This window comes from Sapajus apella, unplaced genomic scaffold, assembly GCF_009761245.1.
Source record: "Sapajus apella isolate SASKATOON/1434 unplaced genomic scaffold, GSC_monkey_1.0 scaffold63, whole genome shotgun sequence".
Taxonomy (NCBI): Eukaryota; Metazoa; Chordata; class Mammalia; order Primates; family Cebidae; genus Sapajus; species Sapajus apella.
In genome coordinates, this window is record NW_022437003.1 from 7,584,299 (window position 1) to 7,611,306 (window position 27,008).

Sequence of the window (27,008 nt, forward strand, 5' to 3'; positions counted from 1 at the left end):
ATCACCTCCCAAAGGCCCACCTCCTAATTCCATCACATTGGGGATTATGTTGTCAGCATATGAACTTGCAGGGACACAAGCATTCATTTCATAGCAATCTCCTTCCCTGGCAATTTCCCTTTCTTCCTTACCTTTCAGTGTTGAGAACTGAAACGCTCAGGGCTCAGTCCTTTCTGTTATTAACACTCATGCTGAAGGGGATCTCATCCAGTTCCATGCATTTAAATACATTCCTATCTTTAGGACTCATACACAATAGGCTAGATTTTTCTGCAAACTACCCTCAAATCTCAGTGATTTAGAACAACAAAGATGTTTCTCTTTCACTGTAAAATGTCCGTCATGAATCAGCAGGGGTATCTGTTCATCTTGGTCGCTCCGGGACATGGTGAATCATACTCTTAAAGCTTAAGGATCCTGCCTGAGATGAGACAGTCACTTCCAGCTTCATTTCATTGGCTATGGCAAGTCACATGCCTCTGCCTAACTTTAAGGGGGCAGACAGGATGGTCCTACCATAAGGGAAGGAGTGAACGGTGGCTCACGCCTGTAATCCCAGCACTTTGGGAACCCAAAGTGGGTGGATTGACTGAGGTCAGGAGTTTGAGACATGGCGAAACCCTGTCTCTACTAAAAATACAAAAATTGGCTGAGCGCGGTGGCTCATGCCTGTAATCCCAGCACTTTGGGAGGCGGAGGCGGTTGCATCACGAGGTCAAGAGATCGAGACCATCCTGTTCAACATGGTGAAACCCCGTCTCTACTAAAAATACAAAAATTCAGCTGGGCATGGTGGCGCGTGCCTGTAATCCCAGCTACTCAGGAGGCTGAGGCAGGAGAATTGCCTGAACCCAGGAGGAGGAGGTTGCGGTGAGCCAAGATCGCGCCATTGCACTCCAGCCTGGGTAACAAGAGTGAAACTCTGCCTCAAAAAAAAAAAAAATACAAAAATTAGCTGGGTGTGGTGACAGGCGCCTGTAATCCCAGGTGCTCGGGAGGCTGAGGCAGGACAGTCCCTTGAATCTGGGAGGCAGACGTTGCAGTGAGCTGAGATGGCACCACTGCACTCCAGCCTGGACAACAAGAGCAAGACTCTGCCTCAAAAGAAAAAGAAAAAAAAAAAGAAGCAAAATTGGTGAATAGCTCTAACGATGACAAGTCTCACAGTTTTGTCTCAGACCTTGACATCTCTCTAAACTCTAGACCAGTGGATCAAGCTGCTGGCTTGGCATCTTCTCTTACTTAATAGGCATTGCAAACTTAGTATATTCAACCCAGGTTGCTGCTTTCTCTGCCGTTCTCTCTGCATGTCGCCGGCTCTGCCATGTCTCCCTGATCATCACCTTGGTAAATAGCAACTCCATTCTCCCTGCCACTCAGGCCAAAACCCTGGAGTTGTTTTCAATCTTTCCTGTTTCTCATGCCCCACACTTGATCTGCCTGCAAATCTTGCTGGCTCTTTCATTAAAATATATACAGAATATGACCTCTTCTCATTTCTTAGTTATGACCATTCTAGTCCAAACCCCCGTCACGTTTTGTGGGGACGACCGCATTCGCTTACTAACTGGTTTCCCACTTCCCTGCCTCCTCCTCTATAGTCTACCATTCACATGACAGATATGGACATTTGAAACATTGTCATATCATGATCCTCCTAGGCTCAGGACCTGGCAAAGGCTCCCTCTCTCATCTGCAGTAAAAACCAAGTCCTCACCATGGTCCACAAGGCTCTGTAGTGTTCTGGCTGCTCCCCGCCGCCTCCCTGACCTCGCCTCCTACCACTCTGCCACTTAGCTTCTCCACGCTAGCTGCACTTTCTTCCTCTTTTTTTTTTTTTTTTCCCGAGACGGAGTCTTGCTCTGTCGCCCAAGTTGAAGTTCAATGGAGGCTCACTGCAACCTCTGCCTCCTGGGCTCAGGCAATTCTCCTGCCTCAGCCTCCCGAGTAGCTGGGACTACAGGCGCATGCCACCATGCCTGGCTAATTTTTTGTATTTTTAGTAGAGATGGGGTTTCACCCTGTTAGTCAGAACGGTCTCGATCTCCTGACCTCATGATTCACTGGTCTCAGCCTCCCAAAGTGCTGGGATTACAGGTGTCAGCCACCGCACCCAGCCCACTTTCTTCCTTATACTTCCTTGAACACATCAAGCACACTCCTGCCTCAGGACCTTTGCACATGCAATTTCCTGTGCCTGGAATGGAATTCCCTCAAATGTCCACGTGGCTTCTTCCCTTACCTTTTCTTGTTCCCTGTTTAAATGTCATCTTGTCAAAGAAACTGAAAAAGGGTAGGAACCCCTTCTTATGTCTATCACCCTGTGTCGCCTTTCCTACTTTTTTCTTTGCTATTACTTTTTAACCGACGTGAAAAGTATATTTATACTTATTTATTTTTAGTCTCCCCAGCTCCCAGTATGTAAGGTCCATGAGTTCCAAAACTGTATGTTTTTCTGTTGTTAGGTTTGCAATGCCTAGCACTTATTAAACCCTCAATAAATAAGTTGTATAATAAATAATTAAGAAAAAAATACCCACTCTTGGTAGGGTACAGTGGCTCATGCCTGTAATCCCAGCACTTTGGAAGCCTGAGGCGTGTGGATCGCCTGAGGTCAGGAGTTCAAGACCAGCCTGGCCAACATGGTGAAACACCGTCCATACTAAAAATACAAAAATTAGCTGGGTATTGTGGTGGGTGCCTGTAATCCCAGCTACTCAGGAGGCTGAGGGAGGAGAATTGCCTGAACCCAGGAGGCAGAGGTTGCAGTGAGCCGAGATCTCACCACTGCACTCCAGCCTGGGCGACAAGAGCAAAACTCCATCTCAAAAAAAAAAAAAACAACAACAAAAACCTACTCTTTATTGAATGCTTATTACTTGCTTTGCTCTATGCTTTACATTGTCATACTTTATGAGACATTTCCGCATTATAGAGAAGGAATAGAGACTCAGAGAGGGTGTGTAACTTGCCTGAGGTCACACAGCTGGCAAGTGGTAGAGCCTAGGCCCAGTCCCAGGTCAGTCTGCCTCCCTGTCCATGCTTCTAGCCATCACATGCTAACAAATTTGTCCTACCAGGATTCTGGCAAACTACCGAGTGAGCAATCTATTAATGCACTCTTAAATTAGAACCTAAAAGTAAGGGAAGATTAATAATTAACTGTTGCCATAAAGAAGAATTGGGTGGACCTAGAAGGTTGTGAGCTTTAAACGGAATGGAAAATATATTTGGGGACTCAGGTGATTTTCAGTCTTTCATATTGGATCTAAAACCACCCAGATAAACATTTCTATACTTAGTGACCTGATAACAAGCCCAGTGTGCCAAAATAACCCAGTGCTCTTGATGAGTCTTAAAGACAAAGAAGCAAACCTCAGGTCAAAGTGTGTTTTTGACCAGACTTTGACCGTCCTGAACCAGGGTGGCCGAAGAGGGCATTCGTATGTTGAATGCATCTTCTAAAATTGCTTCTGATCTCAGCTATCGGGTGATGTAACTGGAAAGTTCAGGGAGTGCTGCGTCACGCTGAGCGTGTTCTGTTTCCCTGGAACGAGGGCATCATTGGCTCTGTCTTTCCCAACAGCAACATGTCTTATTAATAGGGTTCATTCTCCATAGGGCCATAGATTATTGATGGAGCTCACTGTTAGGCAAGGCCTCCTGTCACCCTAGACCAACACAATACAGCTCTTCAGCCTCACTGCAGCGGGCACAGACGTCTCCGTAAAGCAGCCCACGTGCGTGCCCGCCCAAGGCAATGTGAGGGTGGCTGTCATTCAAGCTGCTGCTCAAAGGCAGAGCGCCTTTTCTCAGACTGAGTGAATAGCAGAGGTATCAGGTGAGCTTGAAAAGGGAGGGGAGGGACACTGGCAATTATCATAGTTGTTCTAGACAGACATCATTGCTGGAGGTCCCTCAGGTTGGCCGGGAAGCTCTCGCTGGACCCCAAATCCTGATTGTAACGTGGTTGTATTGAAATACCTTCTCTTCAAGCTCTTTCTCATGTCTTTCTTCATTTAGGCACTTTATTACATGCAAAAGTGCACTGAAATGCACGAAGTGCCAGGTCTACTGTCAGATAAAGTAGGTTACCAAAGGAATGCTTGGTAATTGTTCTTCCTATCTTCTTTCCATACATACTTTAAAGGCTCCTCTGATAGGAGTGTAGTAGAAGGGACTTGAACTAAAATTGTGGTGTTATTATCATTGAAGGAAGAGACTCCTGTGGTTACCTAGCCCAAACTCTTTGAAGTAGCTTAAGACATGGAAATAGCCTTGCCCCAGCACATAATGGTGATTAGTGGTGGGGCGTGGATTGAACTTGGAGCCTCTAGCTTCCGAGCCCTGTGCTCTTCTCATCATACAGCCTGCTGGTTTCCTCTGAGCCTGGGCTCCTACCCTGTATTGTCAGGATTTCCTCTCTGCGCTCCTTAGATCTGGCTATTTTTTGGCCAGGCGCAGCGGTTCAAGCCTGTAATCCCAACACTTTGGGAGGCCAAGGTGGGCGGAACACAAGGTCAAGAGATCGAGACCATCCTGGCCAACATGATGAAACCCTGTCTCTACTAAAAATAAAAAATAAAAAAAAAATTAGCTGTGCATGGTGGTGGGTGCCCGTAGTCCCAGCTACTCGGGAGGCTGAGGCTACAGAATTCCTTGAACTTGAGAGGTGGAGGTTGCAGTGAGCTGAGATCATGCCACTGCACTCCAGCCTGGCAACAGAGCAAGACTCCATCCAAAAAAAAAAAAAAAAAAAAAAAAAAAAAAAACTATCTATATTTCCTCTGGTGTATATCACAACTCTAGGAATTTGGACTCCCAGCCTAGTATCTGGCAAGTTGGTTAACAAGTTTAGAAAAAGCATCAGTTTCTTAAACAGTTGGGTGATGAGTTACATCTAATAACTATTTAACATATCCTACTAACATTTGCATTCGTTTTATTATTAAGACTAATCAGCAATATGTCTGATACTAAGAAGAACCTCCCACGCAGATACATCCAGGGGCTCCGTCACTTATAACACACCAATCCCTATTATCCACTAATAAGCAACAGCCACAGAAAGAGGAAGAGAACTTATATTTTACTAATTAGACATCGGGATGAAGAAAACATTAAAGATAAATGACTGTATATTGGGGGAAGAAACTTAGTTAATACGGCAATTTTAAGATGACATCAAATGCCTCTTATTCTCCTTACCAAAAGGTAGGGTCAAAGTCGCTGCCATTGAGTTTGGGTTGGGATAGGATGTGGCAGACGTGATGCTACATAACTTCTCAGGCCCGCCCAGGAGACCATGTGCAGCCTCCACCTTGCTGGTGGGAAACATTTGCTTTTGGAGTTCTGGGCTGTCCTGTGAGGAGTCGTCTGACAGCCCTGGAATGATCATGCTGAGACCCTATCGTGGACGTGATTTTCCAGCCCAAGCTGTTTCAGGCCACCCGGCATTTGAGTTCTCTCAGCCATTCTAATCATCCCACTGATGGCAGAATAGACACTAAAGAGCAGAGAACCCCACTATGCCCTTTCTGAATTTCTGATCCACAGGCAGCAAGCACAAGAAAATTGCTATTTCTGGCCAGGCACAGTGGCTCATGCCTGTAATCCCAGCACTTTTGGAGGCCGAGGCAGATGGATCACCTGAGGTCAGGAGTTCGAGACCAGCCTGGCCAACATGGTCTTGACTAAAAATACAAAAATATTAGCTGGGTCTGGTGGTGCACGCCTATATTCCCAGCTACTGGGGAGGCTGAGTCATGAGAATCCCTTGAACCTGGGAGGCGGAGGTTGTAGTGAGCTGAGATTGCGCCATTGTACTCCAGCCTGGGTGACAGAATGAGACATTCGTCTCAAAAAAAGAAAAAAAAAATGCTCTTTCTATTTTTTTAGATTTTTTGAGATGGAGTCTCTCTGTTCCTCAGGTTGGAGTGCAGTGGAGCAGTCTTGGCTCACTGCAGCCTCAGCCTCCCGGGTTCAAGTGATTCTCCTGCCTTAGCCTCCTAAGTAGTTGGAATTACAGGTGTGTGCCACCACACCCAGCTAATTTTTGTATTTTCAGTAGAGACGGGATTTCACCATGTTAGCCAGGCTGATCTCAAACTCCTGACCTCAAGTGATCCACCTACCTCGGCCTCCCAAAGTGTGGGGATTACAGGTGCGAACCACTGTGCCTAGTCTGTTTTTATTTTTACACTACCAAGTTTGGGGGTGGTTTATGATACCTCAGTAAGTAACTGGGACAGTTATATAGTTCAGCGCTTCTCTTTGTTTAAATTTGTGATTCTTTATGCCACGTTGCATACAATTTTTGTCACCCTTAGCAAATAACTTGCCTCACTCTCTGATGCACTCACATGTTTCTGTAGCCTTTCTACAGCTTTTTTTTTGAGATGGCGTTTCTCTCTTGTTGCCCAGGCTGGAGTGCAATGGCATGATCTTGGCTCACAGCCACCTCCGCCTCCCGGGTTCAAGCGATTCTCCTGCCTCAGCCTCCCGAGCAGCTGGGACTGCAGGCACATGTCACCACGCCCGGCTAATATTTTGTATTTTTAGTAGAGACAAGGTTTCACCGTGTAGCCAGGATGGTCTCAATCTCCTGACCTCTGCCTCTCAAAGTGCTGGGATCACAGGTGTGAGCCACCACGCCCAACTGCCTTTCTATAGCTTTTATGCTTAGCTCCATATCCGTGTTAACTAACGTCTCTTCTGTGTCTGAAAAAAGAAAATCTATAAACATATACTAGGTGTATCTCACTCAACTTGAGATCATGAAAATGATTAAAATTGTACCATTACCTTTGCAAATAATTCCTCTGGGATGATTATAAGAAAGATAGGTGATCTGTAAAATAGTGAAAATTGACTGGGCACGGTAGCGTAAGCCTGTAATCCCAGCACTTTGGGAGGCCAAGGAGGGTGGATCATGAGGTCAAGAAATCAAGGCCATCCTGGCCAACATGGTAAAACCCTGACTTTACTAAAAACACAAAAATTAGCTACGCATGGTGGCGTGTGCCTGTAGTCCCAGCTACTCAGGAGGCTGAGGCAGGAGGTTGCAGTGAGGTGGAGGGGGGAGGCGGAGGTTGCAGTGAGCCGAGATTGCGCCACTGCACTCCAGCCTGGTGACAGAGTAAGACCACCTCAAAAAAAAGGGGGGGAAATTTTTATTTTAAGAAACCAGCTTCCACCATTTTAGTTACTCCTACTTTGTTCTAGCAGAGATTTGAAAGTCAGTTATTCAAAGACCTAGTAAAAATTAAGAATGACAAGGACATGTTAGAAGTCACAGATTGGCTATTCCACAGAAGCAAAATCCCGGCAACAGGTAGTGTGCTTTACATAGAGGAAATGCCCAGCAGTGCCCAGTACACGTGAGATTTTGGTATTGACATCTTTGTATTAGAACCGGAAGGTAGAACACTATTATGACAAAAAGACAAAGCATGATTCTAGAAATGAAAAATTATAGCAATTTTCATTTTAAAATCTGTAGACTCTACTCACCATAACATTTGTCTGCCCCCGTATCATTTGTCTGGGCTATGACGGTCTGAGCGAACTCAGTTAGATTGCAAACTTCTGGAGTCATAGGATCTCAAGATGACACTAGCTTATCTTTTACAGTTATAGAACCTCTAGTCTTCTAATACAAACTATTTTTATCAGGCTCTGAACTGTTACCTAATTAGCAATGCTAAGATTGAGTTTTCTCATGGCAACTTGGAGACGCATATGGTGGGTATCAGTTCAGCTGCTCCTTATAATCAATGCAGATTTCTTCAGGATTTTGCTTGAGACGATGCTCCAATGAGTAAATCCAGCTTAGATAGACCTTAGCTGCTGATTTTCCCTTTACCCCAAGGACCTGGACTTCGTTAAATATATAGAAAGCTTTGGCTGGGCATGGTGGCTCATACCTGTAATCCCAGCACTTTGGCAGGCTGAGGCGGGCAGATTGCCTGAGGTTGGGAGTTCGAGACCAGCCTGGCTAGCATAAGGAAACCCCCATCTCTACTAAAATTACAAAAAAATTACTCAGGCGTGGTGGTGCACACCTGTAGTCCCAGCTACTCAGGAGGCTGAGGCAGGACTGTCGCTTGAACCCGGGAGGTGGAGGTTGCAGTGAGCCAGGATCGTGCCACTGCACTCCAGCCTGGGCAACAGAGGAAGGCTCCGTCTGAAAAAAAAAGCACTCAACTTACTTCATAGATGATGGCTATGTATTTCTGTACAATTAAGAGATTTACCTTTAACATTAGTTGATATCATCCTTTGGGAGAATAATTTGTCTTAGTGGCATGCTGGCAACACAAAGATATTTCAACAAACCTATTCAAACATCCTGGGTTAATATGGAAAGGGCAAGACGGGTCAACCCCAAAGGGAGCAAGGATATTACCCAGGACACTTGTGTTTTTTGAGGATTTTCTTGAATGAGCATGAAGGAGTGACAATTGCCAAGCCAAAGTCGCTTAGCTCTGCCTGGCAGTGTGCCATTCCAAGTCACCCCTCCCTGCTTTGCAGAGATCCTCAACATTTATTCCTTAGTTATAAAAATCCCCAAATTCTCATATACTGTATCTCTTAATCACTCAGAACTCATCACATTAAGAAAATCTGTTAACGCCACAAAATCACCAAAATTCTCTTGTAAGAATTACCCTGAGCAATGACAATAACATGGAATACAGAAGCTTGGAATCAACTAGAGGTATTGGCAGTAGCCAAGTGAAGCTAAATAGTTTCCAATAAAATGAAAATTTTCTCCAGGTTCCCGCATTTACATATCTGTGCACAGTGGGGATGCTGGTTACCACTGTATCCAACTGAGAGCGTTACAGAAACTCAGTGAGGCTGCAGCCACAGAGAATCTGTATTTTTAAGGAGAAAAATCTCTTATTTTAGACATTAAATGCCCTGTGGTTCTTGCTTGCATTTCTTTGCACAGGCCTCAGGGGTGTCTCATGCTTGCATGAGGTTGATTCATGCACAGGTTGTAAGAACACTGGGATGAAATTTTTTTCTTGCCGGAACTTCAGGGCTCATTTTGAAAATGCATTGTTATAATGGTTATGTTTCTTCCCCACATCGTCTTGCTGAAATGTCTCATTCTAAGAGAACTGAGAGACCACCACTGTGCGAAAGGTGGCAGCTGGGAAAGATGTTTTTTAAAAACATACAGATAAAGAAAGCAAGCGTTGAGAGGTAAGAAAGACAGCTGGGAGATTTAAGGGACATGGCCTCTAGCAGCTGAAAGAGACACACTGGTCTAGAGAGAGACTATGGGTGAGATAAGAGGCTTTGTGCACGCTGAAGAACTATGCCAAAGATGATAAGAAATGCAGCTGTTATGAAAGTGTGAATGATCAAGATTCTCCGTATGCTCAGGACATAGACGTTCAACATGTGCACTTAAAGGACAAGCACAGAAACTCCTTTTTTGAGATGGAGTCTTGCTCTTTCACCAGGCTGGAGTGCAGTGGCACGATCTCAGCTCACTGCAACCTCCGTCTCCCGGATTCAAGGGATCCCACTGCCTGAGCCTCCTGAGTGGCTGGGACTACAGGCATGCACCACCACACCCAGCTAATTTTTGTATTTTTATTTATTTTGAGATGGCGCTTTGCTCTTGTTACCCAGGCTGGAGTGCAATGGCACAATCTCAGCTCACTACAACCTCCATCTCCTGGGTTCAGGCAATTCTCCTGCCTCAGCCTCCCAAGTAGCTGGGACTACAGGCGTGCACCACCATGCCCAGCTAATTTTTGTGTTTTTAGTAGAGATGGGGTTTCACTATATTGACCAGGATGGTCTCGATCTCTTGACCTTGTGATCCGCCTGTCTCGGCCTCCCAAAGTGCTGGGATTACAGACTTGAGCCACCGCACCCAGCCTGTATTTTTAGTAGAGACGGGGTTTCACCATGTTGACCAGGATGGTCTCCATCTCTTGATCTCATGATCCACCCACCTCGGCCTCCCAAAGTGCTGGGATTACAGGCGTGAGCCACCGCGCCCGGCTGCTCTCCCTTTTTAGATGAGTTTCTTCCACATACTTTTCACACTCCTTTTTCCTCAGATTTCAAAATGAATATAAGTGAATGCAGAATAAAAAATGCCTGACCTAAGACTCTCCACGCAGCAGCCACTGTGTCTCTTTTGCCTCACCTTGAGGCATCTGCAGGACAGGCGGCTGAGACGGGAGCATTTGAAAAGTAAATAAGTTCATACCTGGTTGGGACTGTCAGATAACCATCATTTAAAAATAGAGCTAAAAGGTAATTTTCTACTTGGCAAAGTATGTTTTTGCATTTAGAACTCATTTTGGAAGCCAGTTTGATATTGGCCCTTTTAAGAACACATTATCTGAGGTATTAAATGAAAAAAAGTAACGATTTGTCCTCCATCCATGTTATAATGTAATTGGAATCACCTCTAATAGTGGCAGAATGGAAAACAATGTGTACCCTCCAACTCACTTAAAAATATATTAATAGCTTAGTGGTAGCCTCTTGGATATAAAAAAGGAATGGTATTTGTTTTCCAAGGAACAAATGACAGGAGAGACAGGGACTTTAGAGACTTTCTCTCTGAAGAATGTGGTCAAGAAGGACCAAATACTGTCTAATAAGACAAAATTATATCAAAGCTATAAATCGGTATCATTTTTCTTATCTACAGATTCTAAAGGGTTTATGTATTCATTGTCTCATTTCTTACTTAGATTTACAATGGAGACTTCAAAGCTTGAAATGTAAATGATTTAGCTAAAATCATGATTGAACTTCTAAAATTCAACTCTGAACAAATACTCAAAATGAAATGTACCAAGTGCTTAAGCAAAACAAAGTTAGAATTTCCATGGAAACAGCCTGGAACTCTGGAAGCAGAAGAGAGGACAAAGGCATGCAAACACATTTATTTATTTTTTAGTTCCTCTTCACCTCTGCCCCTCCAAACCTCAAGCTGTCATCTTAATGAAGGCTTTCAAGCCTCAGAGGGAATTAAGAAGAACAATATTTGACAGGAGTGAGAAAAGAACTAAATATAGTTCCCTTGTGAGAGAAATGTATTCCATAATCTCATCCATTCGCCTTCCCTTATCTGGGTAATCTCTCCATCTTTCGACGTTATTTTTGTGCTGCTTTTATTGCAAAGCCAGTTGAGCTGTTCCTTGGTAGGGAACAGAATAGAGAGAACATGAGATACGATTCTGTCCTCTTTTGCAAGGGTTATTTTATGAGACAATTGAGTTCAGTTACCAAGTTAATATTGTACATATTTCCTCAGTAATTTCCTTGCTTAATGCTTTCGAATTTCTAAAATGCTCTCGTCTCCCTTAATTTATTCAATGAATACAACCTGAGAAGTAGATGGAGCAACTCTGCTGGCTACTATCAACCCACATTTGATCCGTTTGGAAGGGTTTAAGATCACCCTGCTGATAAGTAATGAAGCCAGGACTCACCCAGCACTTTGGATCTCAGCCCCATTGCTTTCTCTAGCTCTACAATAGTGTGCCTGACCAACCATTATGTCATGGGTATTCTCTCCTTCTTCTTAGGTATTAAAAACTTCTATTTATTTCTTTTTAGAAATGTATTACTGGCCGCGCATGGTGGCTCCAGCCCATATTCCCAGTACTTTGGAAGGCTACAGTGGGAGGATCGCTTGAGTTCAGGTGAGACCAGCCCGGAGAGTATCGTGAGAATCCATCTCTGCTAAATAAAAAAAATGAGGCTGGGCATGGTGGCTCACGCCTGTAATCCCAGCACTTTGGGAGGCCGAGGCAGGCGGATTGCCTGAAGTCAGGAGTTCGAGACATTCTGGCCAACATGGTGAAACTCTGCCTCTACTAAAAATACAGAAAAATTAGTGGGGCATGGTGGCATGTGCCTGTAATTCCAGCTGCTTAGGAGGCTGAGGCAGGGGAATTGCTTGAAGCAGGGAGGTGGCGGTTGCAGTGAGCTGAGATCACACCACTGCACTTCAGCCTGGGCGACAGAGAGAGACTCTACCTCAAAAAAAAAAAAAAAGAAAAAAAAAGAGCTGGGCATGTGGATGCACACCTGTACTCCCAGCTACTTAGGAGGCTGAGGTAGGAGGATCCCTTGAGCCTGAGAGGTTGAGGCTGCAGAGAGCCATGATCGTGACACCACACTCCAGCCTGGGCAACAAAGCAAGACCATCTCAAAAAAAAAAAAAAAAAAAACAAAAAGAAACGTATGCTTTAGCATTATAAGGTAAAAATCTTGCTCTCTGTAACTGCTAATATTGCTACTGCTGCTGACCAGGAAGAAAGGCACAGCCTGGGTAGGTGAACTTTCGGCTTTCCTGAGTCTGCCTATTTTTGACAAGATTTTCCCAGAACTGCCTGACCTATTTTTGATCAATAAATCAAAACTGCTTAAAGTTCAGCAATAAACAGCTCATTGAGGACAAAAGTGACCCTCCATAAATCTGAAAAATTAAAGCACATCTTTTGGAATGAAATAACCACTGATGCATTGACTGAATTAAGTAGCCTAGAATTATTTTGGTGGTCCTAGATAATACGTCGGGGTACAGTAATCTCTCTCCCTGGAGACAGGCCGGTAACTATTTTTCCTTGGAAAATTAAAGTTTAAGGTTGTTGATAGCTCTAAATAGGGTAACAGTTATAAAGTGGAAACTATGATATGGTATCTGATGTCATCACTTTCGGTTGCTTATAATTATTGAAAACTAATGGAGTTCAAGAAAAGCTGCCATGGATTTGGGAAGTATGAGGACAGAGAAATCAATAAACAGTCCATTCCAGGCCAGGCACAGTGGCTCACACCTGTAATCCCAGCACTTTGGGAGGCTGAGGAGGGCAGATCACCTGAGGTCAGGAGTTCGAGACCAGCCTGGCCAACATGGTGAAACTCTGTCTCTACTAAAAATACAAAAATCAGCCGGGCTTAGTGGTAGGTGCCTGTAATCCCAGCTACTCAAGGGGCTGAGGCATGAGAATCACTTCAACCCGGGAGGTGGAGGCTGCAGTGAGCTGAGATTGCGCCACTGCACTCCAGCTAGGGTGACAGAGTGAGACTCCATCTCAAAAACGAACAAACAAAAAACCCAGCCCCAATCCATTCCATAATTAGCATAACATACACTTCTAGAGAGTCAATATGACACTCATTTGATGTTCTAACACATACCTTATTAGATACTACCACATCATTGTGGAAATAAATTAAAGCATCCCAACAGGTGACTTCCTCTGGCTAGCTACCACTATCGGGCCTTCCAACAATTGCTACTACATTTTGACTTACTGTGTATCTGGCTCTGTGGCAGGTAGTTGGTATGCTTTTTAAATTTAATATTTAAATAACCATGCAAGACACATATTATTGTCACAATATTATAGATGAGAAATGCATTAAACAAGCGAATGCATTAAAAAAGAGTAATTGGCTTCACTCACATTGCTGAAAAGTGGGAGTCCTGCTCACACCTCAGTGTACCTGCCCCCAGCACCACTGGGCTGGTCCCCCTTCTGAGCGACTAGTCCTCTCTACAGCCCACTCCTTCCAAGCCATCTTTCATCTAAGCAATTTCCAGTGATAACGGCATCCTTCAGGGCTCCTCTGTGGGATGGGGAATGACCTATATCATTTGCTAAGTATAAGGTAGATATTGAGTCAGTGAAACTTACTTTAAAGGCACAAAACCAGGACATCCGGGAGAGTTATTATGCTCACTGAAAATGTTACACGTCAATCACGGCTATCGATTTAAGTTCAAGAGAGAAATCATTCACCTTTACTACAGAATTAGAAACAGCCAATGCAACAGAAGTTTTTAAAAATTATATTTAATACAAGTGAATAGATTAGAAGATCTGAAAGTTATAAAGCAATATACACAATGAATAAATAATTTGCACAGGAGAGTCATGTCTACATTACATAACACTGTCTAGTATGGGAATACTTAAAAGTAAATCCAGTGATAATGGAGAAAGTCCATAAAAATGCTAACCTGTCTTCCCTTGTATGAAATTGTTCAAGTATAAAAATCCAATACAGTGTAAAATAGTATTCAATTTAGTTTAAGAATAAAAATTGCAAGTATTGCAGTTTCAGAAGAAAAATGTAAAGCAGCATTTAAAAACTACGTAAGACTAGTGTTAAACTAACGAATTACCAATAAATGAAACTACACGGGCAAAATCAGAGGAAGCATGAAACTAGCAATATATCTTGTTTAAAAAAAATCTAAAAACTAAAATAAACTAAAATGTGTTAATGTAAGAGTACTCTCTTATACAGTGCACATATGAATTTAAATAAATCCAAGTCAACTTCTTGAGTAGGTTAATATTTAATACGCTACATCTAGACCTACTAAATAATTTATGCCATGAGATGAATACATAATTTTACAGTGTCACATCTAAAGTTCCTTTCTTTAGAGTGCAGCATAGTAAAACTTAAAAATAAATATCTTAAATAGCATTACTATTAAGGCACAGTATAAACCACATTATCGTTAACCTTTGAAGAATTGTAATCTCAGTAACCTCGCTGTCTCATGTACTGTAGTCACTAATAAATAGTTTTAAATATGACTCTGAAATAGATACTAAAAAGTGTAAAATTACTTAAAAAGGGAAAAAAAATAAATGTCCTTAAGACAGTTCTGCAAACTTTGCCTGCCTTTATTCATAAGCCACGAGTCGACACAATAAACAGAAAGAGAAGGTTGCTGTAGTAAAAGCCTGATCCTATTTCAGAATCAGAATTGCTGACACCAGCAGATACAAGTTTCCCAAAATTGAAACAGGATGGGGAGAGGGATTAGAATGTGACAAGCTCATCAAACAAGCACAAGTGATGTGTTCTTTCCAGAACTGTGTGTGTTATTGATTGTCTGTACAGCTGTTGCACCCATTAATTCCACATCACTTGTTCCACAGTTCCACTCATCCACAGGACAGATGAGAAAATAGCTTTGGTGCCTGTCCACCATTTTACCCACTGCCACGCTCCTAGATTGATTGTTCGATGCCCATTTTTGAGATAGTAAGAACATGACCTTCTGACTTGAAAAAAGTTCTATAGGCCTTAAGTGACTGCTAAAAATGACAATCAGTGCTTTCGCCATTTTGTTTGTAAAAAGTCTGCTTTTAAGTGTAATTCAAGCTACATATTGCTCGCTCTGTATTCCCTGGTTCAACTAGATTCAAACAGCATTTTCTAACTTGTAAAAGGCAGTTTTGCTTCCCTGATACTATAAAAAGAGCAAAAATAAAAATCCCATTACAAAAGTGAAGTTCCGTTGTTACTCCTGGCGTCATTTCATAGTGGCCTTTCATTTATTCAGGCTCTTTGGGATTGACTTCCAAAATTGTGCCCATTCCCCTCATTCTTACCTCCTTCTCATCTAGAACACTACCCGGAGTACAAAAAAAATAATAACTCTGCTTCACGATAGCATCGCTGCTTTTTTTTTTTTTTTTTTTTTTTTTAAAGCTGTTAAGTCAATGTTAACTCTCTTATTAGCTACTAAAAATTGGAAAATTGGGAGGGAAAGAGAAAACAATTCAACTTTGATCAGATGGCTGGTCTATTGCATTCGGTCTGTTTGCAGCTGCTGAGGCTGGTACTGGCCAAATGCTGCAGCAGCAGCAGCTGCCGCTGCCGCTGCAGCAGCTGTCCCAGGTGCCGCTGCGGTGATCGGCTGTTGGACTGCGTAGCCATAGCCCCCAGCGGTGACATATCCTGCAGCAGCTGGAGAGGCTGCATAGGGGTACTGGTCATAGGCAGCAGCGGCGGCAGCAGCAGCGGCAGCTGCTGAGTATTGTGCGTATGCAGCTCCAGTGTAATCAATGTAAGGGGTGGTGGAGGCGGCAGCTGCTGTCGGCTGGACATGTGGAATGACCACTCCAGGCTGCACAAAAGCCTGCGGATAGACATAGTGGGCAGGTATCCTGTTGAGAAACGGAAAACGAAGTCAGGCGGTAGTCACCTCCTAGCAGCAGCATTTGTTGTTCAAAGGTAAGACAAACTCAAATTTAGTGGTTATTATGAGCATAGGGTTGCCACAATATCCACTTTCTAGGGGTCCATTGAGAGAACTCGGGCAATAGCCAAAGTCACAGAGTGAGTGCCCCCAAAAGAACTGGACCACAAAAAGATGATGACACCCTCCCTGCTAGAATTTTTGTGTCTGATGATTTGGAGCCATTGAATACAGTTTATCAAGAGTTTGGAAAATAAATCAAAATTCATGAGGGCCATGTACATAAGAGATGTTTAACAAGTGTTCAATTGCTGAAGACTTTGGAAAATTCTGTAATGAGTTCATAAAAGGAAAATGTTTCATTAAGTAAAAATTCTCAGCCAAGAATATAGGACTCCAAAGGTAGTAGTCCATCATTATTCACTTCTGTGGGGTGATCACCAGTTTGTCGAAAGTAACGTCAACGTTAACAAAGTTTGTACGTTTCTTATCATGGCAACCCTACTTGAAATCGCTATGCAGACTCAGCACACATTAATCTCTCTGCAACCTCAGTCACCCTTATTAAAAATAATAATTAAAAAAGGAAGCAGGCGACAAAATAAAAAAAAAAGGAGTTTAAAAGTTCACAAGTGTGGTAAACACAGCAGAATCACACTTCTCAAACGAACTGTAGTGCAGCTCACTCTGTCACAAGAGGCTGTCGTGGAAAGCTACAAAAACGCTATGAACATTCATGGCAGTGATTCCCAAAGAGGTGTGCAGCACACTTATTTTCTTTCTTTCTCTTTTTTTTCCCCCATAAAATTCATAAGGACACAACGGTCAACCAAACCTGTTTTGACTATCAGGCACCTGAGGGTCAGCCAGCTTGTTTATCTCTATGTAAGACAGACAGAAGGGATTTTGGGGAGATGATAAGGTTGACGGAAAAGGCAGGACAGGGAAGTACAACTAAATATTTCTAAAATTAACAGAAATTTAAAAGGTTCACATGACAAGAAAACTTTTTTTGCACATCTATGAACTCTCATTTCATCCTCCGAATGAGCAGAAAAACATTAACGTGTTATGTTTGAAATCTGCCCTATTCATTGATATTTTGTACAAATCAATTGTATAATCATGTGTTATCCTGCAAAAGTTCAAGAAAGTCAAACAAAACCAGGTACCTTTTAAAATTATACATTCACAGATAATACAAGACAGACTCCAATGGCCTTACTTAAAAGTTAATGCAGTTAAAAAAATAAATCACAAGAGGTATTTAAACAAAAACTCCATGCATCTCCACTCTCACTCTTGCAATTTATTACTGCCTGTTTGAAGCACTACCACAAATATCTGATTTATCTTCTTCTTTAAAATAATCTCCATCAAAGCCCCCTATAGTTATGTCTAAAAACATGACACTAGAATGCTATGTGGTTGTTGTCAAGGCCAACTTATAAGAAGTACAAGCACAAGGACCAATCTTCCAATTTCAGAGAACTCAAAACAGAGAACAGCACATGTAGGTTGTTCAGAAACACAGATTTTGCTTTGCCTTTTCAGAGTTTGACTGAAAGCACTCATTAATGAACATCCATGGAAAAGATGAATTTATCACAGAGGGTAGTGGACTGTGGCCCCAATGATAAAAATACACTCCATTTTACCAGACTTGTAGATCTTTCCCAGTGCCAGGCGAAACGACGTCATCAAGTGTTTCTGAGGACATTCAGAGATGTTCTTAACTGCTTGTCAGAAACCAGGCGCGTGGTCATGCACACACTCAGAACTCTGCTGCACGTCAGGTGCCTGGCTCACTTGGGGCGACAGGTGTGGCTTTATGAAACGCTGTCCCTGGAGGCTGCCACATCCACAACGTGTAGACACGGCTAAGAGAGCCTACTCTCATGCCAGTTTACATGTGGTGACGGACAGCAGGGGCTGCAGCCGGGCTATTTTTGATCCTGTCATGCGACAAGGGTTTCCAGTGGGTGAAATGTCTTTATAAGGCCAAAGCAAAACATCTATCAGCTGCAAAGGCCAGCCAGTACGGATCTCACTGACACTGAAACCTTAACCCCTTGTACTCCCAATGTTCCAAGAACAACACTGTAGGTGCTAGGTTTGTCTCTCTGAATAAAGGTGTTCACTGAAAATGTTTATCTCACAAAAAGGCAGGGGAAAGCGTTGTGAAGAATGCATTAAAAGACAGGCAAGGTCGCTCAGGAGGCTCTAGCTCTGCATTTCCGATGCATTAAGAAATAGTTTGGATTTCACAATATCAAACAATGAGAATATAAAGTTAGTTCACTGGATCATCAGACTTCTACGTGAAGTCTGGCAAAGGTTAAATAGACATCTGGAAAGCAAATGAACACCTAGAACGCTTTAAGGCTTAGGGAAAAGGAGAACCCAAAACCTAAAATATCCTAGTTCAGGAAGGAAAGCAGAATTGGACTAAAGGTTCAAGCGGCACTTTGGAATGAAATCCTGAATTAGGAATTCTTTTTAATGGTCTAAGAAACCCATGAAGGTGATCTGGGAATCTCTGCCCTATTGGATATCTACCAATGTCCTTTCCTTCAGTTAACCAAATGTGCCCGCCTAGCAGTTAGGAAAGTAAAAGCGCAAAGCAGATACTTCTAGTAATTTTCTTTTTTTTTTTTTTTTTGAGAACGAGTTTCACTCTTGTCGCCCAGGTTGGAGTGCAATGGTGCCATCTCAGCTCACTGCAACCTCTGCCTCAAGGGTTCAAGCAATTCTCCTGTCTCAGCCTTCTGAGTAGCTGGGATTACAGGCACCCATCACCACACCTGGCTAATTTTTATATTTTTTAGTAGAGATGGGGTTTCACTGTGTTGGCCAGGCTGGTCCTGAACTCCTGACCTCAGGTAATACACCTGCTTTGGCCTCCGAACGTGCTGGGATTACAGGTGTGAGCCACTGTGCCTGGCCACTTTTGGAAATTTTCAAAGAAAATTTTGATTGACATCTGTCTATGACTTTTGAAGCAACATTCTACCTGGTTTCCTCTTCCAATCTCTCTCACACCAACTGATGACAAAGTCTCCATCTCATTCATTTGCTCAAAGTAATCCTTGGCCCCTAACAAACCAAACTCACTGCTAATATCTTAAGCCTTGGCATTCTGGGCCGAAAACCCCAGACTGCTGCCTCTGGCTCCAAAATGCCTTTCTAGTATTTCCTTCCACCTTTTCTCAAACCCAGGTCAGCTGGGCTCCTTTATGTTTCCTGGACAAGCTTCACATTCCCAGATCCTTGCCCTTTATTCATGTCATCCATCCCTCACCCAGATGCTAATCCCCACAGTCTTTACCTGCTGAAATGCAAATCCCATCACCCTAGCCCTAGATAGCACTCGCTACGTGTAGAGCCTTCAGAAATCTGCTGTATCTTTTAGTCTCATATTTTCCTTTTTTTATGCTATCTTAACACAGCCTCATATTTTGCATATGTGAAATGGACTAATAATCTCAACCCTGGGTGGCTGAGCATTAAATAAAATTATCTGTGGGGAGAGTCCACAATGACTTAGGTAGTAGGCACTCGATAAGAGTTCCCTAGCCGTCACCATTCTTTAAAATGTAGGTCAGCTTCTACCTCCTTCATGAAGACTTCTGATTCCCAGTCGCTGCTCTGATGTCCCTCTCTCTTATCTGAGGCCACATGGTCAGCCCTTCTTGGTGCTTATCGGCTCTTACTGGGTTATGAGAGAATAGAGTTTTGTCTTTTGGGGCTACAGCTTGACAAAGGGGAGAGAACGCAGCTCCTGAGATCAGGTAGACCATGATTCTGAACCTCGAATCAGACTCTAACACTTACCAGTCCTGTGATTGGTAAAAGTTAATTAACCTCTCTGCGTCTTTGTTTTGTAAAGGATATTAACAGTGCCTTCAACAAATACTTACTGCAAGAATTAAATTATATAATTTATGTAAATCCCTTATCATTACAATCCATATGGCAGATGTTTGGTAAGTGTTACAGTGCCTCCTGCTTTCCTTACTGGACACTATAAATACTAAGCACAGCATTAGAACACCCAGCATAAAACTGAGCACTTACAGGGGTACCGAGTAAATTAAGTGTATGTTCAACCTGATCTAGGCTAGCCCAGAAATTTCTGCTCACAGACCTGTAGCCTCCCCTCTCCAAGTTTTCAATAAGGAAAAGCTTCTTTCAAACATAAACTACAAAATATTGTTCAGCAAATCCACAAGTTTTTCTATATCTGCCCACTGTGCTACATCAGAAATTCCTTTTAGGTCAGGGTTTTGTCTTCAGAGGCCCAAAGTCACCTGGGGGCCATTCAAGGACCACATTGAAAAGAACAGTTCAGTTACTAGCATTTCCAATAAGTCAAGTCAAATTTGAAATTCTGAAGCTTCTTTCCAGGCCTAACACAGGAACATGTAGCATTCCAACAGAATTTAGGATGACCAGGTGTGATTTGTTAGGTACAGACTCTGAAATTAGAGCAGTGTTAAGAACCTCTTAAAAAGGAAAGAGAAAGCTGGCTTGGTCCACCTGGAAGGCTATCCACTTCTAATAAGAATCTCAAGTTCAGACAATTTATGCACACAGCAATCATCACCATCCTTTATAAAAACAGTTAATATTAGAAGTAAAAAACAAAAGGTTGCTATCAAAACACACCTGCTTTCAGATTTCCCTATGACCATCTTACACTGGTGGTTCTAATTTTCCTGCATTACCTTCTTTCTTAAGGACTGATCTATAAAAACTTCCACAACCAGTCCAAATTCCCATGCCCAGCTCTCAAGATCCACCTTAGTCTGGTTTCTCCACACACTGAGTCTTCTCCTCTATGCCTCTGCTTAGGCTCACTCCATCCTATCCCCTCCAGCATATCCAGTCTTCCTTTTACCTGCCTAAGACACACCCAGTGGTACAAGTCTAGTGCAGGTGCACGCACCACAGCCTCATTCAACTCCTCCACCTCGTCTATTTTCTTGCTACTCTGAACTCCTTTTGTACTTGAAACAAGACCACGTCATATAGCAATTAGTAATTCTTGACTAGTTTTTGCATGACTTTTGCTTCCCAAACTGATGTGCAATTCCCTCATTTTGCATCACCCACTGGCACAGTGAAAAAATAAACACAGGCAACTACCTTTGATTCAGTTTTATAACCGTTTCAAGATTATTGGTGTGAGCTCACCACCAAGCTCACATCATACCTTCAGATATATGCTCTCCTCCCTCATCCCACCTTAAACAGATAATCTAAATGAATTTCCCACAGAAATAGCTGAACCCATCAACCCACCATGTGTTGTCAGTATCTGGGTTGGGTTGGATGGGGTTTTGATAAATAGCTATGGACATAGGAAGACCCTTTCTGATCATATTGAATAGAAGACTCTTCCACAGCTAAAAAAAAACAAGAGGTGGCAGTAACAGTGAGGTACTGAAATGTTTAAGAGAGAGTTCTAAGGAGGTGGTCGTGGCAAATACAATGACTCTTCCCGGTCCAGTTATTGTTGTTTTCCTTTCTAAATCTATTCTTAGAGACACATGGTAGACATCTATCTATGCAGACAGATTCCAGCCTTCCAGGTTACACAGGTAGACGTTTAGGTCCTAAGCTAGAGAAGAGATTATTATTGAGGGTGAAATACTCTTTCAACAACATGAACATTTAAAAAGAAAAGTAAGTATCCAGCATTAGAGTTACAGGAATGTTGATCAGGTAGAATACAGACAAAACAGGGTTTAGTGTCCAGGATAAACTGAGGCAGGGGGTGATCTCCCACCCATGTAACCTCTGAATGGAAGAGAAACGGGGACCTTGGAACAGGAAAACTGGTAATCACAAGACCCAGAGACAACACAATATGAGCAGGTGCTCACCTGAGTTAGGTCTGAAAGGTGAAAGTTAGTGCTATGCTACTCAAAACAACTGGCTCCTGTTGATAAAATCTGATGAGAGTTGTTGAACCTTTAAATTAGATGGCCTAAAAGTGGGTACACATTGCAAAAGAAAGAACCCCATTCCCAGAAAACAGAAACTTAGGACATGCAAGCAATGAATCTGTATTCTGACAAAGAGAAATCACACAATTTAGCACTCACTACAAAAATATGGTTAAATAGAAGTCACAGGCTACAGCTTTAAAGCAAGAAAAAAAAAAGTCCCTTTGCTTCCCATGGCAAAGTCAAAAGTCAACACCCCTCAACACCACCACCAAAACCAAAACGCAAAGAACCCCTTCCCCGAGGAAAAGAAAACAGTTTCACTACAGCTCTTTTCAATTAAGTAAAAAGCACACAGTTTAGCTATCAACACCACTTCATTACTGTAATAAATAAAATAAAGCACACGAAGGGCTATTGACTATTGTGAAAAATAAAAACAACAACACCAACATCCATGCATCGTTAATCACCATCTGAGCTTGTGTGTCTGAGTCTACTGGTTACAGAGTTTAATTCCAAACAGAACTATTCCACCTCTTATCATGGTATCCTTCTGATCAGTTAGCTTAACTGTATACGAGCCCTGTCAGGTTAGAAAGAGATAAATAAAATTGAGTCAAGTTGAACAGTAGTAATGGTGATGGGACACAATCGTCGTGTACACAAGTCATACCTGGTATTTTTGTTTTGTTTTGCTAATCATAAGCTCAAAATTTGTCTCGTTTGGAGGCTGCATACTTGGTCAGATAACTTGACTCATCTAAAAATATTTATAGTATCAGCATTAAAAATGCACAAATACATACAAAATGCTATAACCAGGAACATTCTGTGACATGATGATCTTATCTGTATATAACAAAGAGGCAGGTTAACAAATGATAGCCATACTGAAACTTAAGAAAGCCTGATTAATCAACTTACCCGAAAGGTCTTTGTATAAGGGCTGGATGAAGCTGTTGAACACCAAAGGCAAAACCTAACAATAAAACATACCACATTCTTTATTTGTGCATGATTAGGCATTTATTACTCCTACATGTAAAATGCAATCACAACTTTTACTCATAAAAGATAACCATTCTTTTGCTACTGTAAAGAAACTATATATGTCTGTATTTTTTTGAAGTCAGTTTTACAAATGCTATCACTGATTCTAAAGAAAGGTTTTAAAAGGCAAAAAGTGGAAACTTTAAAAAAAATCTGCAAAGTTTAATTGACAGATGCAGAATCAGACCTTGGGAAAATGTTCATGAAATAAAATTAAGAACTGTAGGACTTAACAATAAAGTTACATCTCAAACACAATTTTGAACCACAATCTATGAAAAGTCTAATTTGGAACATTCTGGGGTGCTTCAGACAATGCTCTGGAAGATTATGGGTTTTACAGTTTAAAAGTATTAAAAATTCACACAAAAAACAAACTCTCCTTCTTTTTCTGGATACGACATACCTACGTATTAGACAATTTTTTTAATGCCCATGAATATTTGTACAAGCACTTACTTTCTTGACAACCTAGTTTCCTTTTAAACCTGTTTGGATGGAAGTAAATTTCAGATGGAAAGGCTTAGGAGTGAAGAGGACATGATCTAATCAAACAAGTAAAGTTGCCTGTGCAAGGAAAAGATTACATTTGCTTAATAATCAACTGTCAACTGTTTTCGCTAATGCAAAGGGCAGTCTTGCAAATGATCCCAGAGACCATGTTTTCCTATAGACAAAAAGCTGCTCCCTTTCAGCAACTCCTAGCTGTGTGACTTAAACTACTCATCCCTAAGTGTCAGTTTCTTTGTCTGTAATATAGGGTTCTTGGGTAGGTGAAATCTCTATTTTCTTTGATTGCTAATACTCTGTGATTTATGTGAAAGCTTTCCCATTTGGAGCTGGGCACGGTGGCTCACACCTGTAATGCCAGCACTTTGGGAGGCCTTGGCCAGTGGATAACCTGAGGTCAGGAATTTGAGACCAGCCTGACCAACATGGTGAAACCCCATCTCTACTGAAAATTCAAAACTAGCTGGGTGCACTGGCTCATGCCTGTAATCCCAGTTACTTGGGAGGCTGAGGCAGGAGAATCACTTGAACCCAGGAGACGGAATTTGTAGTGAGCCGAGATCACACCATTGCACTCCAGCCTGGGCAACAAAAGCGAAACTCTGTCCAAAAAAAAAAAAAAAAAAAAAGCTTTACCATTTGGACATCACCCCTACCCGTTATGCTTCCCTTGGGTCCATGTTCAAGTCAGATTGCCTGCTCTGAGCACAGTGCAACTGGTGCTAAAAAGAGACACACCAGTAAGTGGGGAAGTATATAGGGAGTCGACAAATTTGGCCCCATATAATCCACATGTGAATTATCTACAGGTGGCTAAAAACTGGAAAACTAAGAGCAAACTAAAAATGTATGTCATATAGGAAACAGGTGAGTCATGACTAACTCTTCTTCCTGTACAAACTTGTTCAGACCCTCAAGATCTATTTTTGCACACAGGTCCATTTCCAGCCCTGAAAGGAGTATTTACAACTCTCATTTATGTTTAATGCCTGGGTAGAATAACAAGCCGAGGCGGTTCACGTTTACTAAACACATCTACGGATACTCAAGAAGCAACGTCTTCTAAATTAGAGAATCATCCCACCCCTAAGGGGGGGTTCTCAGAGAGGAGGGTAGGGGAGGCAGATGTTTCTCACCTGGTTGCATGATCCTTGGTTTTGCTCCTAAGTATGCCAGGTTCACGTTGGCCTTCCTGCCATCAATGATGGGATTGGGATCCTTACAGGCTCTTTCGGCAGCAGCCCGGTCAGCCATGGTGACCTTAGCAACATACACACACAGACATACATACATAACCTCTAAATTAACCCCTGAAGGAAATCAAGCCACACTGGAGAAGTCATTCATGATAAAACTGAGACCAAACTTTTTTTCTTTGCTTTTCTTCTTTTGGCTGGACCCTCCTCCTTGATCTCCCATTTTAAAAAGGCCGGGGGCGGGGGGCGGGGGCGGGGTGCGGGTAGAGGAAGGAAAAAAGAAAAAAATACTCTATCCCCGCCCCCCGCCCCGAAATCTTAAGGGTGCTAGTAAGGCCTAGCAGAGCTTTGGAAGCCTAAATTCTTAGAATGCTAGATCCTCCTTCCCCCGACTTCCCCGCCCTCCAGGTCCCTAACTCGGCCTCAGAGTCTCCGTTTTCTTTAAAGAAAGTCCAGCCTCACATCCGCCCAGCGCTCCCAAGCTCCCGAAAACACTCCCCAACGACAATAGCTATTGTCCTACTCTGGGGCTCCCTGCTCTTCGGCAGCTCAATTTGCAGTCTGAAATCTCTAGGAAGCTTAATATGCTCTGTTTCACTTCGGCAAAGAGCCCTAGGATCATCCTTTAAAAGTGCCTACCTTTGCCATTAAAAGGCGGGGGGATGACCCCAGGGGGAACAGCCCCACACCTCGCGGGGTGTCCCCTCCCTACCCCAGCCAGAACACCAGACGACACACGCATTTTTTTTTTTTTTTTTTTTTTTTTTTACAAAGCAACAGCACGTTTAGCAACCGGCCTCCAACCTGGGAAGGCAATTGTGCGTGGCAAGGACCCCTCCCTCGCAACCCTCCGCACCCCAAATCCAGCGGTCATTACCGTTCTCTCCTTCCACTCATGCCCTGCCCCGCCCGGCCCCCGACCTCGCACTTCTCCGAACCCCGCGAGGCGGGCGCCGGCCTCTCCCCCAGCAAACTTTCAGTTCACCCGGGAGCGAAGGGGAAGCGCCGCTCACCCCGCGGGGCTCCTGGCCGGTCTCGCCGAGCCCCGCGCTCCAGGCTCCAGATCCTCCCAGCCAGCGCCACTCCATCCCTCGCCCCCGCACCCCCGTCCCGGCAACTTACAAAGCCGTAGCCCCGGGACTTGCCCGTCTGCCGGTCGGTGATGACCACCGCCTCCTCGATCTCGCCGAAGACCTCGAAGTACTTGCGCAGGCTGGCGTCGGTGGTGTGGTAGGGCAGCCCCCCGACGAAGATCTTGGTGTACGTGGTGTCCTTCTGGGTCGTGTGCATCTTCGCGCCCGCCCCGCGGCTCGGGCTCCGGCTGCGGCTGCGGCTCGGGCAGCGGCTGCGCCTCCTCCTCCGGCTCCGCGTCTCCCGCACCCTTTCGCGGCCGCCGGGGGCCGAGGGCGAGCCCGGGGGCGAGGGCGGCGGCGCTGCGGGGTCGAGCGGCCGGGGGCGGCCGAGGGCGCGGGGCGCGCGGCTTCCGAAGTCGCCAGCGGCCCTGGAGACCTGACTTCGCTCTCTGCTCCCGCCCCCCCTGCCGGTCCCCACACGGATTCTCCGGATCGTCTGGATTAGAATCCGGCTCTGTACAACGTGCGGGCGCTTTCCACTCACCCGGCGGGGAGGCCAAAAATAAAAAGAGAGGGTGGTCCTCGAGCGAAGAAGGGGGTGCTTTAGAGGTAGCTTTTTCTTCCTTAGGAATCAGGTGCCTCGGGTGGGGCGTGGGAGGGTCGGCGGGAGAGCGTCCGAGCGCCGAGGCGGGCGCGGGGCGCAGCGGCGGCGGGGCCGGGGGCGAGGGACTCCGCGCGGCTCCGGCTAGGCACTGTCCCTCCCGCCGCGGAAGCTGGAAGACGAGTGGCGAGGACTGCTCTCCACCTCTCTGCTCCCTTCCCCCGCGGGCCGGGGGTCGACGCCCGGCTGGGGAGGGGGGCGGGCCGGACGCCTGCGATTGGCCGCGGCAGCACCTGGGGCGCCGGGCGCCGCCGCCCCCCAGCTGTTGGGAACAGCTGCTTCTCTCGCGGCGCGGCGCGGCGCTGGGGCTCGGGGCTCCGGCTCTGTAGCTGGGGCAGGGCTGGAGACGGCTGGTGGCGGCCTGGCTCTTGGCGTCGCCTGCTCTAACCAGTCAAAGTCTTAGGGACGCGGCGCGGCACCAGCAGGGACCCAACGTGCTGGGACTGTGCCCGAGGTGGGAGCTGCGTTGCTTTCCAAAGTAGGCGACGCGAGCTCTTCGGGCTAGGCCTCGGTGACAGGGCCGGCGACCTGGACTGGAGAACTGGGGTCTCCCGAGGCCTGGGG

At 44.2% G+C, this 27,008-nt stretch overlaps 1 protein-coding gene and 1 long non-coding RNA gene across 3 annotated transcripts; one reads left to right on the forward strand and one right to left on the reverse strand.

Annotated features, from left to right (window-relative positions):
- Positions 1-3,629: 3,629 nt before the first annotated feature.
- Positions 3,630-11,726, forward strand: LOC116529758. Its single transcript, XR_004259655.1, has 2 exons — positions 3,630-3,841; positions 10,555-11,726. It is a non-coding gene; the product is annotated as an uncharacterized LOC116529758 (long non-coding RNA).
- Positions 11,727-13,834: 2,108 nt separating this feature from the next.
- On the reverse strand, positions 13,835-26,228 carry RBM24 (RNA binding motif protein 24). 2 transcript variants are annotated; one of them, XM_032247656.1, is made up of 4 exons: positions 25,833-26,228; positions 24,651-24,774; positions 22,879-22,933; positions 13,835-15,968 (listed from the first exon to the last, which is right to left on the reverse strand). In XM_032247656.1, exons 1-4 carry the CDS (start codon positions 25,998-26,000, stop codon positions 15,605-15,607), a joined length of 711 nt encoding a protein of 236 aa, XP_032103547.1. In that variant the 5' UTR covers positions 26,001-26,228; the 3' UTR covers positions 13,835-15,604. The 2 variants fall into 2 exon arrangements, with proteins under 2 accessions (XP_032103547.1, XP_032103548.1); XM_032247657.1 differs by lacking the exon at positions 25,833-26,228 and adding an exon at positions 25,234-25,773.
- Positions 26,229-27,008: the final 780 nt, after the last annotated feature.